The sequence below is a fragment of the Epinephelus lanceolatus genome, chromosome 14 (genome assembly GCF_041903045.1).
Source record: "Epinephelus lanceolatus isolate andai-2023 chromosome 14, ASM4190304v1, whole genome shotgun sequence".
In the NCBI taxonomy this organism is placed as follows: domain Eukaryota; kingdom Metazoa; phylum Chordata; class Actinopteri; order Perciformes; family Serranidae; genus Epinephelus; species Epinephelus lanceolatus.
In genome coordinates this window covers 39,303,323-39,321,215 of record NC_135747.1, presented here as the reverse complement: position 1 = coordinate 39,321,215, position 17,893 = coordinate 39,303,323, and the positions used below count along the sequence as shown (strand labels likewise).

Here is a 17,893-nt window from a genome sequence, read left to right as displayed (position 1 = left end):
GGCTCGTGGGCAACACAGCCTATCACCGCACTGAGGCCTGCAGTGATGCTGCCTGAGGGCGGGACCTTCTGCCCACCACGCTGACATCACATTATTGAAGTCTTCCTCCTGGTAACTCTGCGGAGCTTCAGTTTGTAGCTTTATCTATTTACATGTACATATTAAAAACATACACAGGCTCAGAAACTGTGTGGGAGCATCGAACAGAACGCTCACAGCGAGGAGGAGCGAACATGTCACTGAGACTGAGTTACTCTGACAAAATGTAAAAATATCCAAACTCAACTAATTACAAGCCTTCCTCCTGAGGAGAACATTACTGTGGAACAAACTGAGAGCTATCGAAGGAACACACTGCTGTTTTTGCCAATTATTTCCAGACTGTCCTCTTCACTGCAGAGTTTCACTCCACTCCTCAGATTGATGTCTCACCTTCCAGGCAGCCGCTGGTTTCCTCAGCTCAGTGCATAGAACACGTTCTTCTTCATTTATATGGTGTTGTTACACAGTTGTGATCAGGAGCAGTTTAAAGGGGCACTCCACTGATTTTACTCATTAAGATCAGTGCACTCATCGCAGTTGCTCAGCCTGTGTTGTAGTATTGCTGCCATCAGAGTCTGTATCAACGCCTTCCTCTTGACCTCGTAGATGGAAATTCTCTGTCAGCTCTAATGTCATGATTTGTGACGTGTTGGTGATGTTGACTGTTTGACAGATGGTCAGATAATTCACTGTAACTTCAGTCATACTGAGTTTTTCTTTGTAATTTTACATTGTGTCTAAAGAAAATGTTGAAATCCCCAGCGACCTAATGTTTTTCCTCTGTCTTTGTATATTCAGATATAAAAAACCCTTGCTAGCTAACTAAATTATTAGCCACTAGATGTTCATGTTGCTGTTGCCTAGCAGCAGTGCTCTCACAGCTTAACAACTTGGAACGCCAAGCACATCGTGTACACGGTTTCCCATGTCGTTACCACGAGCTGATGAGTTTAATGTGAAGGCAGCATGTGTCTGATGTCCTAGAGACGTCATCAGGGACATGGTGGAAGAAATACTAGATTTTTTATGTTAGTAAAAGTAACAATATCACTGTGTAGAAATACTCTGTTACAAGTAAAAGTCCTGCATTAACAGAGGTGGGTAGAGTAGCCAAATATTGTACTCAAGTAAGAGTACTGATACTTTAGAACAATATTACTCAAGTAAAAGTAAAAAGTAGTCATCCAAATAATTACTTGAGTAAGAGTAAAAGAGTATTTGGTGAAAAAACTACTCAAGTACTGAGTAACTGTTGAGTAACGTCTGATTTATTTGGAAAATAAGAACATGAACGTAATCAATCAATCAAAAATAATAATCTGCAAATTCATGTATTTTAAACGATACCCCTTTAACTAAAACAAAAATAAATTAAATCTTTACAAACATAACATAAATCAAGGCACAAGAAACACAAATATATTCTTATATATACTGTACATATAATTACATATATATATATATATATATGTAATTATGTACTCAGAGGTGGGTAGAGTAGCCAAATGTTGTACTCAAGTAAGAGTATTGTTGCTTTAAAACAATATAACTCAAGTAAGAGCAAAACATATTTTGCATTAAAACTATTCTGAAAAGTACAATTTATCCAAAAAGTTACTCAAGTAAATGTAACTGAGTAAATGTAACTAGTTACTACCCACCTCTGTGCATTAATAAATGTACTTGAAGTAAAAGTAAGTTGCATCAAAATATACTTTAAGTATCAAAAGTAAAAGTACTCATTACACAGAGTAATAGCGATTAATATAGGTGATCTAATGTGAGACTTTTGAGTGAGCTGTATATGATATCTATGGCTATAGCCACCAAAACGAGACTGACAGCACTGTAAGCAAATTAGAGTCAGCAGAACGCCGTTGTGGGGCTGGAACCCATAGCCCGTCATGTTCGCCCAGATTCATTTGAACACAACACAACATGTCCATCTACCGACCAGGAAGAGACAGCAACTCATTCAGGAGCTGGAGTCAGAAAGTGTGCCTTTAAACATAAAGACTATCCTTCAGAAAAATTCAGGCGAGGTTTGCTTCAGGTTTTGTTTTGTGAATATTAATTTTTCCAGACCCACACTCCATTCGGTAGGTGGCGGTAATGCTTCCACGCGTTGTTTGCCAACTGCCGTAAAACTAGAAGAAGAAGAAGAAGAAGAATGCCCATCTACCAGGAATGTTTACCGGCAGAATTACCATTTCACGGCAAAACAACAAGGTAAGAGAAATATTACAACTATGGCTCAGCAAAACTATTTCTGTTGTTGTTGTTCTTCTTCTTCTTTGGCCTCTATCTCTCTGAAGCTTTAGCGTGGAGTGCTTTGGTGCATATGTGTGGAAACAGCGAGTCTCAGCATACATTTGAGATGAATGGCGTGTTTTGCATAACGTGGCGTCAAGTTAGAACCCGAAATATACCGAGTGGGTCAGCACATCGGTGCTGTATGATATTTGATTTGTTGTTGTTTATTTAGTTGTTGTTTGAGCTGTGTTTGGGGCATGTAAAAAGGGTTTATACAACCTTGTAGCCCGGGTTCTGCTGTTAATTTGATGTGCAGCATCACTATATTCCTCGTGATTACTGTGTTGTTTCACTCTGTGTTTGCAAAGTCTCCAAGTCTCCAATTGGGGGACTTTAGGGTTTTTAAGCAACAATTTGAGCAGCCCAATAGAAGACGAGTGCTCATTCTTTGACAAAATTCTTTGTCAAAATACGTTAAAATCACGTGTTTAAAAGGGAATTATTCAAAATTTTTCCAGGGGAGACCCCCAGGTAAAAAACACTTTACCACTTCAGGGCTAAAGCTCTAGATGTTTTCAACTCCTAGCAACGCCCCTGGCCATAGACAGTATAAATAATGGAAGCAGCATGTGTGGTTTGTGGACTGCCATTTTGAAGCCCTGACTTTGGCATTTCAGCCGTCCCATCTCAGATTTTTGGAGTCAGAAGTGACCTTATTTTACGAGAGATTGGTGCTATGGAGGAGTGAGAGGCCGCCCTAAAATATGCATAACTTTGGGCCTTAATAAAATGTAAATGGATGAGTTATAAAAAATAAAAAAAAAATCACCCCTGTACAGAAAGGGAGAAATTAGCTGCAGAGACCAAAACTGTTTTCTGCACCAGGCTGTAAACATGTTTATTTCTGCTGTAAAGTTGGACATGTTAACATGGGGGCGTCTGTGGGGATTGACTCAAAGCCCAGCACAACCCCAAATCTGACCTGAAAGTTGGAAGATGAGCAGGGAGATCTGGGCGCTGATAAGATGGAGGACAAAACCTGCACATCCCTTTAATTGGTGGACGGAAATGTACTTAGTGTTAAGAAAGTTATTTTGTTTTTTTTTGTTGTGTTCACTTCAGTGTTTGCTCCTAAAGATGCACCAACAGGAGGACCAATACATTTACAGTGCAGTACGTGCAAATTTAAAAATGCAAATGGAAACGAAACCTATTTGATACACCAACATGTTCTGAACCCAAGATGTCAGATACCACCATTTTGTCAGTGGACTTTAACATCTAAATATGATGCGCTAGGTCTCATCCTGCATCTGTTATATGCATTTATATATATTTGTATTTTCAGTGTGGACCTGACAGGAATTATTCAACCATCTCATTATGATGTTTTGTTTTACTTTGTTTACATCTGCACGGAGGAGCCAAACTTATCTCCAGATCTCTGATAAAGTCCATAACTGCATTATTCATCTGGAGGAGCATGTAAATGACGAGCGAATCCCAGCTATCGTGTTTGGATCTGGACCAGGAAGGAAGCTAAATTAGCGCTCTGCAGCTCCGGCAGGGCTCGGTCATTAGCAGCCACAGTGCGGAATGACAGAGCTAATGAAGTGGAGGCAACAGGAAGCAAACACAGACCTCGGGGCTGCTGTGGAGCTCGGAGGCATCGGGCGAGGCTGACAACTCACTCCACATGAATTAGTGACGTTTGTTTTTGGTCAATAAAGTTTGGAGAAAACACAACGAGCGCAGGGAGGGATATTTAGTTTAATGAAAAGAGTTTTTTATCTGGTTCTTTTCTGCCTAAGCTCTCCTTTTTCTCCACCTGCCCCTGTTTGACTGTGAACAATATACGAGCTGCTTTTGAACTTATTCACACAATAATTCTTTTGAACTTGTATAATTGGACTTATTGTCACAGCCCTGACATATCGACAGACCTGAGTAGATTCATTATAATCCTGCTGCTCCACTGAGTATTAATGTCAATTGTTACAATATTCATTTATTGTAATCTGACTTTTTTCTTCTCGCGGCTCTTTCTTCACCCTCAGCTGTCAGAGGAGGGAGGGTATCTCACTTTCTCTCACTCTTTTATTGTTGTGTTAGAAATCAGGAACCATTTCATCTGTGGACCCGTTGAGACGTGCAGATATCAGGCAACACAAATAACCCTGACGAGTGTCTTTCACCTTGATGAACTGATTGTTCTTTAAATGAAGTTCCACCAGTTACAAGAGCTTTTATGTTTAAAGCTACAGCAGATTGTAATAAATTATCTATAATCTACAGCTCTTGTTATCAATAAAGCTGTTTATATGTTATGCTTTTGCATTATGTTTATTTCTGATTGTATGTAGTGATCCACTCTCTACTGTGTATCTTTATTGGACAGTTTGGCTACTTCGCTGATGATGGTCAAAGACTGTAACGTTTGCTGCTGTTTTTACTCATTTTTTTGCACTTTTTTTTGGGCACTGATGTTTTAGATAAGTAGACCATTTTTGCATTAATCACAGCCTGTGTACCTTTTGTAGCTTTACAGTTACATTGGTGTGCAGGTTGGTATCTGGTATTTTTTATTAACTAATGTTCAAGGTTTGTCTTCTTCTTGACGTTGTTTTGTTTTTGTTTGTTTTTGTGAATTTTTTTTCTTCTGCTCTCTGTCCGTACGTTGCCACATTTATAATTGTATTTCTGTTATCTATTCTTTCATTAATTTATTCTCTCATTCAGTTGTTTTTTGTAGTGACTGATAAATGTTGAGACCCCCTCGAAAACAAGATGGCACATCTCAAAAGTGGTTTTGTCGCAGTAAATAAATTTAAACACAAGCTCAAACCTCACAACTCTTCTCTCTCTCTTTCTGCAGAGATGTATGTGAACATATTTTAATATCTACATCATGTGGACAAAGGTGTCAATGTCCAACATGTCAAACTAGATTTGTGTTGTCCTGTTGTGCTTTACACTGACAACACCACCTCATATTAGCCTCTGCAGTAACACACTTTCATGCACAACCAAAATGAACTTTGACGTGGCATTTAGGTGCTTTACATTTCTGTTTTATATTGCTAAGTTTGGCATTAATCAGAACAAACTGGGGGTTTGTCCATTGCAATGCTCTCTCCTAAATGACATATTACCTTTCTAACGTTTGCATTTTGCAGTATCCTTGACATCACATCACAGTTCTGTTTCAAAACTACCTGGATAGGGTTAGGAAAAACATCATGGTTTCGCAATAAACAATACATAAGTACTTTTGTCACTAACATGATGTCACGTATGTCACATACGTCACTAGCAATGCATGCTACATATATTAGCATACTGGTCTATGTTGCTATTCAACACTGACTTTAGTCTCCTGGGTGTAAAAAGCCCAAATGCTCTTTCAGTATTTGTACAGCTTTACGCGATTGTTGCTTTTTATGCTACGCCACGTCACGTCACTTCCACCTCTGGTCCTGTAATAATTACTATGACCGCTAGAGGGCGCTGCCTTATAATAAACATGAGTTATGAGCTGCTTTCACAGGCGACCTGTGGTCAGTTGTTAGTGAGAGCGATTTTATCAAGCGCACAACAATTGAATAGAAGCAGTCATTGGCAACAAAAATCTCAAGTCTCATTAAATATTTATGAAAAAAAAAAGTTTTTAAAAAAACTGAGAAGTCCAAGTTAAAATTAGGGATAAAATACAGCATATTAAATAAAGCAATATAAATTACACAGTATTGTAAATGAATAAACTGAATGTAAACAGTAATGTAGTAAATGAATATGCATAATGAGTATAAAATCTATAAATACAGAGGTGTAAACAGTAAATATATTAACGTGTGAAATTTTCTTTTTAGTAAATCTGGTTTAGTTGAGCACTTTGTTTAAACGAGAGCACACGTCATCTTAGTTTAACTGTGTGTGTGTGTGTGTGTGTGTGTGTGTGTGTGTGTGATGACTTCAATAGGGAGATTTTTCAAACATCTTTATAAGAAAAAAAGTTTTAAAGATGCAGCACACTTGAGACTTTGTTCAGTTGGGAAAGTTTCTGTGAGATGTCCAAGAAAAAGACGGTCCACATCCTCAAAGTCTTTTCTCTCGTAAACGTGAAACATGAAACAAAATCATTTCAAGACAATATAAATCCTATGTTTATGAATCGTGTCCGTCAGTCACAGACTCTCCTGTCGCTGCTGAAATTTTCTGTCTTTTTGAGTTCCTCATCATCTGTGACAGCACAAACTCTGAGCTGTTTGAAAGATGATTCAATCCCTGATGGTCCAGGCAGGTGAGTGACTGCGTGCAGCTTTCTTTTTTCTGCTAAAACAACAAGTCAGTCATCATCTTTAAAATCTCTCTCAGTTTGAAACCACTTTGACGAAGCAGAAATCTCACGTTTGTGTTTATTAAACAACTTTTTTCACTATTACAGGAGAAAAGACTTTCAGTATAGAGACTGATTGTTTTGATAAATACGTCTGGTTATCTTCTCCTCCGCCTCCCGCAGCTTTTCTAAGAGACCCTCCTCTGGGACTGTCTCCCACACAGTGGATAAGATGGTCTATATTAGAACAGGGACGATTTGGTCCCTGGTCAGTGTCTGCAGTAAAGATGTCAGGAGACGCTTTGGACTCGTTTCACTCGTCATAAATTTATTTCCTGTGAGCATTCACAGTCCCACAGGTTAAACTGATTACGACTCCCTTAAGAAACCGTTCATCCTTGGATGCCGTCCTGACCAACCACAGTAGGAAACTGGTTAACAGTGGAGGGTCGTTAGTTTATAAAGCTCAGCTGGACCCTCGCACTCACACACCACCTGCCTCTAATTATTATCAGCCCATTAAATGGACATTATCAGTTGTCATCAGGAGCATACATTTATCGTTAATGTGCTTTTTGACCATAAAGGACTCTTTGATATCTCAGCATCTGCACAGCAGATCATAGATACATTAATGAAAAGGATAACAACATGACCTGAGCGTCATTCATAAAGAAGACGAGGCTTCGAGAAGCATCTGAATGGGAGACGTTTATAAATAGAGCGCTGACTGCTACCAGAAACCAGAGAAGAAGAACAAAGTAACAGCGTTAATGTGTCGTTGGTGCAGAGAGGCTTTGCTTCCACCATTAGAGCACCATTCAGCAGAACACATCATGCTGATGCTTTTGTTCTGCTTGAGATGTTACATTGAAGGTCATTAAGACTGTCATGAGTTCTCTCTTTATGTCTTCTGTTGGAGTGTGGAGTTAAATGGACTTTAGGTACATTCACCTTTTTACAGTTTGTGCTGACAGATGATTTGTTATGTGCAGGAAAGTGATGTGACACTTTATTCTGTGACAGCAGTCAATCATTTATTTTCTATGGTCATATTTGTTGGTGTATTTCCAGAAGCTCTGTTCTGAGGGTCAGAAAATCAGTTAGACCGTTGGGCTTTGTTATTGTAGTTTCAGTTTTTGGATTTTGTTTGGTTAAGTTAAGTTCAGTTGAGGTAGTTAGGGGTTGGCCAAGTGACCTCCCCATCTCTTATTTCTTTCAGTCTACATCTCCAGCCCCTTTTGTTTCCTACTTTGACTTGTAAGTATTGTTTTTGTTTGCCTTTTCTCCTGCAAACTGCATCTGGCATCATATTCAAATGTTCTAGTCTCTAGTTGAGCCTTTGCCTGTTTAGAGATGCCTTAATAGTAATATATTCATGTAAGTTAACATTAGCTAGCTAACAATGGAGGACGTCAAACAAAATATGTCACCTAATGTTACCTGAAGCTCGGTGTCCTTTCTTGGGATATTCTTGTCTTTCTAGCAGCTGCGAACGTGACTTTAGTGTTGCTGGAAGACTTATCAAACAGAGTAGGACAATGCTGATGCCATCTACTGTGGATGATGTCACCTTCCTCCAAGATAACCCAAAATAAACCACGATGGATGAATGGTTTAAATATTTCCATTAACAGCTGTTAGTCAGGAAGAGGTTCTTAAGATAAAGACTTAAAGGGATAGTGCACCCATGTGTTTTTGGACATTTGAATCTGGGGCGCCGTCAGCCTCCATTAGGTGGAGTTGTGCTGCTACCTCCTCTCCCCTTGGATCTCCGCAAGCGTTGTGAAGACTCTAAAACTTCACCTGAGCCTCCCTCAGCATATGGGTGAGTAGATAATGGCTGAATTTTCATTTTTTGGGTGCACTATCCCTTTAACGTATGCCAATAGCAAGACTCAAAATTGAAAGGTGAAATGACATTGCCTTTTGACAGTTATTTATAAAGTGCCATGAGTGTATCATGGTAAATAGGCAAGTTGTAACCATGGTAACAACAACAGAGTGACAGGTACAAACTCAGGATTTGCTTTAATGGCATTTAGACAATATTAACCAACAAACCATCCCAAAGAGGACACTTTAAATTGAGTTCTGTGGCTTCTGAACAAGATTGTTTCCCTGACCACTCGGGCCGGTTCAATAATCCAGTCACACAAAAGTGACATCACACTTCTCAAGGTGACATTTCTCCATATATCACTCTCCATCCTGTAGATCTGACATGTGCGTCACCCTCCTGAACAAAGCTCCGCTCGCCTTTTATCTTGTGAAATCAGGGTAAGTCAGTTATGTGGGCTGTAAATCATTAACAGCACTGACGTCGAGCTGTGATGTTCCTGCCATCCATTCAGTAGATACAATATCAGGGCTGGGCACTCTGCCACCTGGATAAAAATGAACCGTTCCACCATTTCTCTTCTTAATTAGCTTAGTGTGAAAGCATGTCGGCTAACAACCAGAAAAACAAATCAATCAGGACAGGAAGGTGGAAAAGTTTTGGGATAATTCAACTTCAATCAAACAATAACTGATGGTTTGTTTTTGCAGTTTGCTAACTGCAGTGTTATCACAGCGGAAACTGAAATACATTTTCATAACGATCTTCATTTTCCTCCTTGTTTTCAGCTGGCGAGCTAATGTGCACTCTGCTTGTCCCTCCCACCACCTCCACCGTGTGCAGCCCCATCATTACATTTCCTGCTCATCTAGCTCCATTGACCTGAGCAGCTGGATACCAGCCAGGCAGCCAGAAGCCAATTATTAGGACCTGATTGTTCCTTCACCTCCATAAAAATTACATGGAGTCATAAACGTCACTTTTGTCTTGACCAGGGGAAAATTGCATCTTATGAGCAGCCGGCTGCCTTCTTTTCTCATGGTTAGAGGCTCTGCTCTCTCTCCGCTCTTTATTCCCTCACAGTTTTTAGCCCTGGCCTCTCAACTGAAAGAATTCAGCCAATCAATTTATATACTCAAAGGACTTAAATTCATAATATTCCATTCAACCAACCCACTCTGAGCAGCTATTGTCCCTCTGCAAAGAGGGGAGTGTCACAGTGAGCAAGGACGCACACATCAGAGAAGAACTGTTTCATCCTTGACCACAAAATACAAACACCATTATTATTACAGCCTTGGATCGGTAAATTTATAATGTGTGTGTGATCAGAGATGTGTCATACAATACTACTGCTGCTCCACTTCAACCTTCAAATCAAAGCAAAACCCCAAACTCCCTCTCGGCTCACCGTTTCCTCACGGAACAAAACTTGACTTGTGTAGTTCTTTGTGTTCATCCTCCTCCCAAACAAACATGTAGATATACAGGCAGAATTTTAAAGGGACACTGTGCAGGTTCTTCCTAAAAAACAATGTATAGACTCATACAGCATCGTCACATATAACCCTCTTATTTTCTGTGTTTATGTGCCAAACAAGTCTTTGGTTTCAACCTGTTTTTGTTTCAAACAGTTGGTGTGTTTTCCTGTGTGTATGTTCTTACCCACTGAGATGGTCCACACCGCCATGATCTTGATGCGGGCCTTAGTGTGGGAGTTGAAGCGGCTGTGGTGGATCGGGTTTCGTATGCCGATGTATCGATCCAGAGAGATGGCGCAGAGGTGCATGATGGATGCCGTGGAGAACAGGACGTCCAAGTAGATCCAGATGGGACAGAGGTCAGAGGGCAGCGGCCACCCGTAATCTGCAGGAGGAGGAAGGAAGAGAAAGGACGTTTAATAATGTCAGTATCCAAATCAGTTGAGTTAATCAGCAGCTTTATTTTATTTCCCACAAAACCTTTCAACCGTCTTTTTAAGAAACGTTTCTTTTAATCAAAAGTTGATGTTGTAGTGAACACGTGAATCTTTTCATTAGAGGTAGGAAGCGCTACCTCTAGAGCTACCTGACAAATAGGAGGAAGACTGTTTTCTTTAATGGCAGTTTGTCAAAGATGAGCTGTTACATGTGGTGTACCTCAAGGCAGCTGTTTGGGGCCCCTATTGTCTTCGTAAATCATCTTCCCTCAGTTTTAGAAACGGCTCAAACTGCTATGCATGTGGATGATTCTACTACCAGTTACAAAAAGTGATTGAGTGAGTTACAAACAACAAATTGATACTTAATGTTGGTGAAACAAAGTCTGTGGTATTAGGATCGAGTTATCAGTTAAAAGCCGACCCTGCACTGACATTAAATTTAAACAATTTACTCACTGAACATGTTAATAACATAAAACTGTTGGGTATACCCTTAGATAATACGTTATCATGGTCTAAACAAATAGATAGTGAGAAACATGGGAAGGGGTGCTAATGAGGATCCCAGTACAGAAACAAAAATACAGTACTTGACTAAATGTACTTCGGCACATTCCAACTCTGGAAAAGTCAGTGTGAAGACAAAATGGACCAGAACTAAAAGCCCACCAGGGATAAATAAAGTTTTTTTCAAATTGAATTGAATTGTGTTTTTTACAGCTGCTTTCTTTCATGTGAACAGTCAGTAACAACATGCTGAAGCCGAATTTATTTTTATGTCTGACTGTATTTGTTTTATTGTAACTGCCACCTGTCATAAAAAGCATTAACGCAGCCTCAGTGATGCTTTTCATGGACTCGCCACCCGTCTGTAGCCTCTGAAAAGCTAATTACACAGTGACCACACAGCGATAAATGGAGTGAGTCATACAGATGGAACATGGCCGAAGGCTTTGAAACCTGAGAGCACGCTCCACATACATCCACACAGTCGGAGCTGCAGGTGCATGGGCTGGAACTACACGTTACCTTTACACACACACACACCATCACATCTCCCTCATGGCCGCCTACAGCAGCCATCTCTAAATATAGTCTGTAAATCGGCCCTGAAACCATTCAGCTGCAGATAGAAACGATTTTATACAATGTTTGGAATATTAACGTAAATGGAGGTAGATTGTATATGTCAAGGTGAGGCGGGCTTATTTGTAGAGGCCATTTAACACGAGGCACTTCAGAGGTGTAGAGCATTATAAATCGGAGGAGGATGAGATCATAAGAAACAGATAAAGGAAAGAGATTGCATTCCTTTACTAAAAAGAAAAAATACTTTAACACGTCTAAAAGTGTACAGCCACACTGTCAGCCCCAGAAGGACGTAATGCTCACTACACTGCAGGAAGAATATTAAAAATAGAGAGACAGCTACTCAGCTCTTCTCGGGTCTTAATCACCAGAGGAGATCAAAAAGGTTTATCCTCTATATGGTGGCTTCTTAAGAAGTCCATTGAGTAGGATTTGGGAAATAAATGGAATATAATATAATAAGTCTGTTTTCTTCAGTGTATAATCACCTGAAAATAAGAATCATTGTGGTTTCAATACCTTAGAAACGACTCATTCTAAGGTATTGAAACCACAATGATTCTTATTTTCAGGTGATTATACACTGAAGAAAACAGACTTATTATTATGAGCTACATGTTTCTACAGTAGCTCAGAATGGACAAACCAAACACTGGCTCTAGATAGGGACATTCACGTTTTCATGTTTTCACTTCGGCCACTGTGGATAGCAGCCCCTCCGGGACGAGCATGGTCGGAAATAAAACATTGATTTGTAACATGAAACTGGTTTATTCAGTGTTTTTACTGGTTTAAGTCAGCTGGTCTGTTTGTCTTGGAGCCTCTGTGAATAATTCAGCTCCCGGTAAAAACCTCCTGAACAATAAACACTGAAGGAATTCTAACCAGGAGACGTTTCAGCTGGTTGCAGTCTGCAATCCTCACCACTAGATGTCACTAAATCCCCCTAAATCTGACACACTGTTCCTTTAAGACCAAGTCTAATGCTGTCTTTACACCGAACAACATTTCAAGTCTTTGTTATTTCAGTCAAGTCATCAAATTTGTCTGACTCAAGTCTGACCTGAGTCCAAGTCATGTGACTTGAGTCCACACATCTGTCTCATGCAAATGCTGATCTTCAATGACATGAACATCAACAACCAGTAGCTGCGCTCTCTGCAGCACCACACAGGAAGCAGCAAACTGGGGAGACAGTAAACACGGAGGGGACTCCTGGGAGGCGCCAGAATGTGGACAAGCCTCGCCTCTTGTTCTGTGGTAAAAGAGGAGAAACTAATGGACCTGTGAAGTGAACAAAAGCCTGTGTTTAATTCTGATCCATCAAGCAGTGCTTATTTTAGTGAGAAATCTTAATGTTTGAAATGTTCATCTCTCTCATTCCAACAGTCTCCTCCCAGTAAAATAATCCATCTAACTTTATCTTTATAGATTATATTGATGCTGAATTGACAAGAATACTGTCGACATATGACGCCTTTTATCTCGTCTTAAATGGAATCTAGTTGTAGTCTTGCCAATACTGACCCTGCAAGATCCCCAGTCTTTGACAAAATCCTATACTGTGAGACTACAACCTCACATTGTCTTTAGATGTGAGAGGCTGTCAGACTTTAGAAGACTTTGAAAAGACTTGTCATGAGTTGTACTCTATTTGTCATTTCCCCTTCTTTAGATTTCTGGACAGCTGATGGTGTCAGTTGTAAAGTCAGAGGATCACTGAAGTCATTAGGAGTCTCTGCTCCACTGGAGTAAACAGGTGACAAGGACAGATTGCAAAATAAAGTCAAAGTGGCTGTTAAACTGCCCGGTCTATTTCAGATTTCTGAAAGACCTGAGATATTTTACAGTGTCCTTGTCGTCCTCTGTATGGAGGGTTTAAGATTTAGACTACAGAAGACCAGATCTCACAGGATGAACAATTCCTTTATCTGTTAAACTCTAGCTAATGATCAGTTTCACATATATCAGGTTTGGTTGAATGGCAGAGGGTATACCTACTCAAGTTTTTGTTTTTTGTTTTTTGTCATTTCATGTCTTATGTATTTTATCCTGGTTTTTTTTGTATCTTGTGCTTATGATCTTAAGACCAAGACAAATTTCCCATCAAGGACAATAAAGTTAAAGTTAAAGACAGATGGTCCTCTGACAGTTGTCTCTATCCATGCTAGCAAAAAAAGTCCCCCTATAACCCTTCCAACCAATGGTATCATCACACAACTGTTTACTCTCCCCTGACCCCCACTGCTACAGGTGCACGTCCAATTAAGCAGATACTCACTGATTTACGTTTACCTGTATACGTATATGTACTTGGAATGGGTGGGATTTAAACAGGAAGTGGGTGGGACCTCACCAGAAGTTATTTCAAGGCTGAAATTAATACGGGGTGATTAGAAATGGCTATATTCACTATTTGTTAGAAAAACACAACAATCACAGGGTTGAACTTCAGATCTCTTACGAGAGTAAAAACTTTGAACACAGCTTCCCAAATGAGGATTTTACTTTATGTATGGTTACTGACACATTTTACTTGTAAGACACTCAGAAAAAGTGCATTATCCATAAAGAGGACCTCTTTTATATCAGGTTATAAACATCTGGCCAGACTGCTCCCTACCTAGCCTGGAAATCCAGACCCAAATCTAGAAAGATTTAGAGTCTGGTTATGAGTAATGAAAATGGCCCAACTCAAGGGGCAGCACCAAGCATGCATTTGAAAATATCACTGCACGCAATTGGATAACACTACAACCAATCAGAACAATACACGGGGTGACGTATCCAGAGCTTAGCTACCAGCAGAGCTAACTGGTAGATTAGACTCTTGCCGTATCCGGTCAGTAAAACAGCAAAAACGTCCTTTTTGCAAAGGAAAGATTTGAGCGCCGTCTTCTGTTCCTCTTTTAGAGAAAAAGCCAAGTCTAACTCGTTCATTGTAGCGGCCAAAGCCGTTTCAAACAACTGGTGTTCATCCGTAGCCATCTGGCAATGTTAACTGACTGATTCCGGACTTCGTCGTCGCAGCACTGTCGTCATCTGTTTAGCTCGCCTCTGGCCCGCCTATATCAGATACACCGATGTGACTGGTGCAGCTCGGCTCCAACGGCATGGGTAATGATTACTGATTGCCAGAGTGACTCGCTGAGCAAATTCAAATTGTGCTCTCGCGAGAACTCTGGATTTCCAGGGTACTCCCTACCTGCCCCCTTGACCCAATCTAGTTTCTGTCATTTATACAGGGCCAGGTCACTGTGGCAGCAGGCGAAGCAAGACTTTCAGACGTCCCTTACCCCAGAAACATTCTCCCAACCGAATCACAAAAACAAATTTGGCATTCTGCAAACTACAGGTACGTTATATTTGTACCTTAATATGTAGTGGATACGGAACAGTGTGGTTAATGCGTGGTTACGTTTAGGCACAAAAACCACTTGATTGGAAAAAGATAATGTTTTGGCTTAAAATACCCAGTTTGGGGGCTCAACTCTGGCAGGGTTTGCAGCAATGTCTCAATAAAGAACAACCATTTTTTGTGCCACTTTGCTGGCAGGAAAATCAGCAATGAGTTGCAGAAACACACCCACATTTGGCACCCAAAAAGCCACTGAAAATACAGCAATGACTCGCTAAGAAACAACTGGTTTTTGTTGTTTGTTGGTCTTCAGCAGTGTTCTGCAGCTTGGCAGGCGTCTGGCCTGGGTGTCACCAAGCATCATCCTAAGCCAACACTGACGTGCCAAAAACTGCAACGGCTAAAATGCTAAACTCAAAGCTTCAAAACCGCAGTCCACAAACCAGAAGGTGACATCATGTTGGCTGTGTCCACCCTGATGACACTCAGCAGTGTGTCTTACTCCTGTGACATGTGCCATCCTGCATCAAACACCACAAAAGGTTACTGTCCTGCCAAGTTACAAACCGACGCTCCTCATCAACATATCATACTGCCATGAAAGGAGGCTTTTGGCATCAGGTGTCTGACGCCAAAATCACCAACAAATTGGCGGTATTTGACGACTTCAGAATGAGAACAGGTTGGCTTGGCAGGTGTCTCGCCATCTATCCACCTCCAGATGACAAAGTCAGCTCATCACAAACATTAATACATATGAAACATATAAATATATTTATAGTTTGCAGACACGTACAATGCCAAAATTTTCTTGTGGCGGCTGAGCCGGTTTGCCAACTTCTCCTGGGGGATCCAGAGGCGTTCCATGCCAGATGAACTATATCATCTCTCCATCATGTTCTGGGCCTCCTACCAGTTGGATTTGCCTGAAAAACCTGTAAAGGAAGGCGTCCAGGAGAATCCTGATCAGAAGCCTCAACTGGCTCCTCTACTCCGAGCTCTTCATCTCAAGGAGAGTCCAACTATCCCGTGGAGGAAACTCTGCGGGATAGTTGGACTTGGTCGCTTGGATCTAGGATCTCAAAGCTCATGGCTCTGAGAATAATAAACTAGTTTCTTAAAAAGAAACAATCAGTCATGTCCACAGTGCTACTTTCTTTTTAAGTCTCCACAGTTGGCATTTACTCTAAACACTCTAAACAGAGTAAACACACAGACACTACAGTGAATCAGAAGGAATTCAAACTGCAAGCAGTCGAGTTGGGAGGCGTCATCACCACCGAGACTGTTGACAAAAATAGACTCAGAGCCGAGGGGATTAGAGGCAGACCATCAGGGTCAGGATGAAGCATTTCCTCCTCCTCCTCCTAATTCTGTCGCTCCCTCCATACGACAGGTGAGGGATGACCTGGTCTATGCTTTTATTATTTGGGAGGTGATGACTCATCCACGTCGCTCGATGTCACCATGGTCACTGCCACATTCAGCCTCCTCCTCCTCCTCCTCCTCCTCCTCATCGTCACTCCTGTTTTCTGATTTTCTCTTTTCTTCCTGCTTTTCATTTCATCGTAGTCCTCTGATGGTCAAATCATGTTTGTCCTCCGCCTCTTTCACCTTGTTTTCCGTCTGTGAGTCGTTTTTAGTTTCAGGCTCATTCAGTCTCAAACAGCCTTTTTTGTTCCCTCTACTTCTGCTGCACTTGAGTTTTCATTCAGTCTGAGTTTAGTTTGTCTTTGTGCACTTCAGATGGAGACATTGTGGTTGTTTTCATGTTGTTTGCAGACAGATTCAAAGGAAATGCTGTTGTACAAACACGTACAAACTACCTGAAATCTTTTTCCCAAAACGTACACAAATGGAATTGTCGACCTGGTGGTGCTGCTCGATAAAAAGTTAGTGGTTTATTTGGAACTCTGAGGACTGTGAGAATGTGGGCCACATTTCATGACAATCCATCCGATTTAAGGAATGAAGCACTTCACTTCCTGCATTCTGATGAATTTTCCTGCACTTATTTGTGTCTGTTGTGCATTAGTTTATGGTGTAAATGTATTTCAATTGGTCAAAATAAAAGACATCTGCTACTTTTATACAGGGGCAAAGCACCAAAGTCTGGGTCCTTGGCATGGCATAGGGTCCAGAATTTGGTGCAACGTTTACAAAGTCAGTTTGCTTTCTTTCTTTCTTTCTTGTCTTACATGTCAACAGCAAAAGCAGTCACTGGACTCTTACTGTATTTAGGCACCTTTTAAGGGGTGAAAGGGGCCTCAGAGACATTCAAAGCTCCGTCTTTTAACTGATTTATTCCACAATATTAGTTTAGGTAAGGCACTAATTAGAAATAAAAGCAAATCCAAACAGACCAAACTGAAATTCCAGACTTTTCCAGAGACCCCCTGCCATTTGGGCCCTGGGCAATCAGTTCCACTTTCCCCCCTGCTTACTGTCAAATGCACATGATCTAAATATTAAGGGTGATGTGTCCCCTGCGTCCCCCGTTAAATCTACACCTATGGAGTCAAAGCATAAATTGGCAAGAGAGGAAAAAAGTATGTAAAGTTAAATCAACTCAAATTTGTGCCTAAGGTTCACTGTGTAGGATTTAAGGGAATTTAGTGAAACTTTTTAATGGGTTAGACAAATGCACATGTTCTAAATATTGAGTGGGACGTGTCCCCTGTGTCCCCCCCTGAAATCTACAGCTATGGAGCATACGTAAAAATTGGCAGGAGAGGAAAAAATTAAGTAAAATTAAGTTTAAAAAAAGTTAAGTTAGAATTTAGGTGAGTAAAAAAAGCGTAGCGGGGCTTTTACTCACCACAACTGCAGAGGCTCCCAGCTTCATTTGAAACAAACTACATTATAGACGGTCCGTTATTTATTAATCCCTCTGTTTGTTTATATATTTACCTTTTATCCGCTCCGTTGTCTTTGTAAAGTTAACATATCGCACCGTCATTTCAAACTCAACACTTGTTTCAAATTAAAAGCCCCTTATAACCTCGGCTGAGAGAATCCCTCCATTTTCTAAATAGGCTTTTATTCTGAAACATT

The 17,893-nt window shown here is 40.6% G+C and overlaps 1 protein-coding gene across 1 annotated transcript in view; it reads right to left on the bottom strand.

Moving 5' to 3' along the window:
• htr2aa (5-hydroxytryptamine (serotonin) receptor 2A, genome duplicate a) overlaps positions 1–17,893 on the bottom strand; it is an 85,480-nt gene that overhangs the window by 21,689 nt on the left and 45,898 nt on the right. Inside the window, exon 2 of the mRNA XM_033617027.2 lies at positions 10,137–10,337. Within this exon, the coding sequence (XP_033472918.1) occupies positions 10,137–10,337 (201 nt within the window). The remainder of the gene's footprint in view (positions 1–10,136; positions 10,338–17,893) is intronic.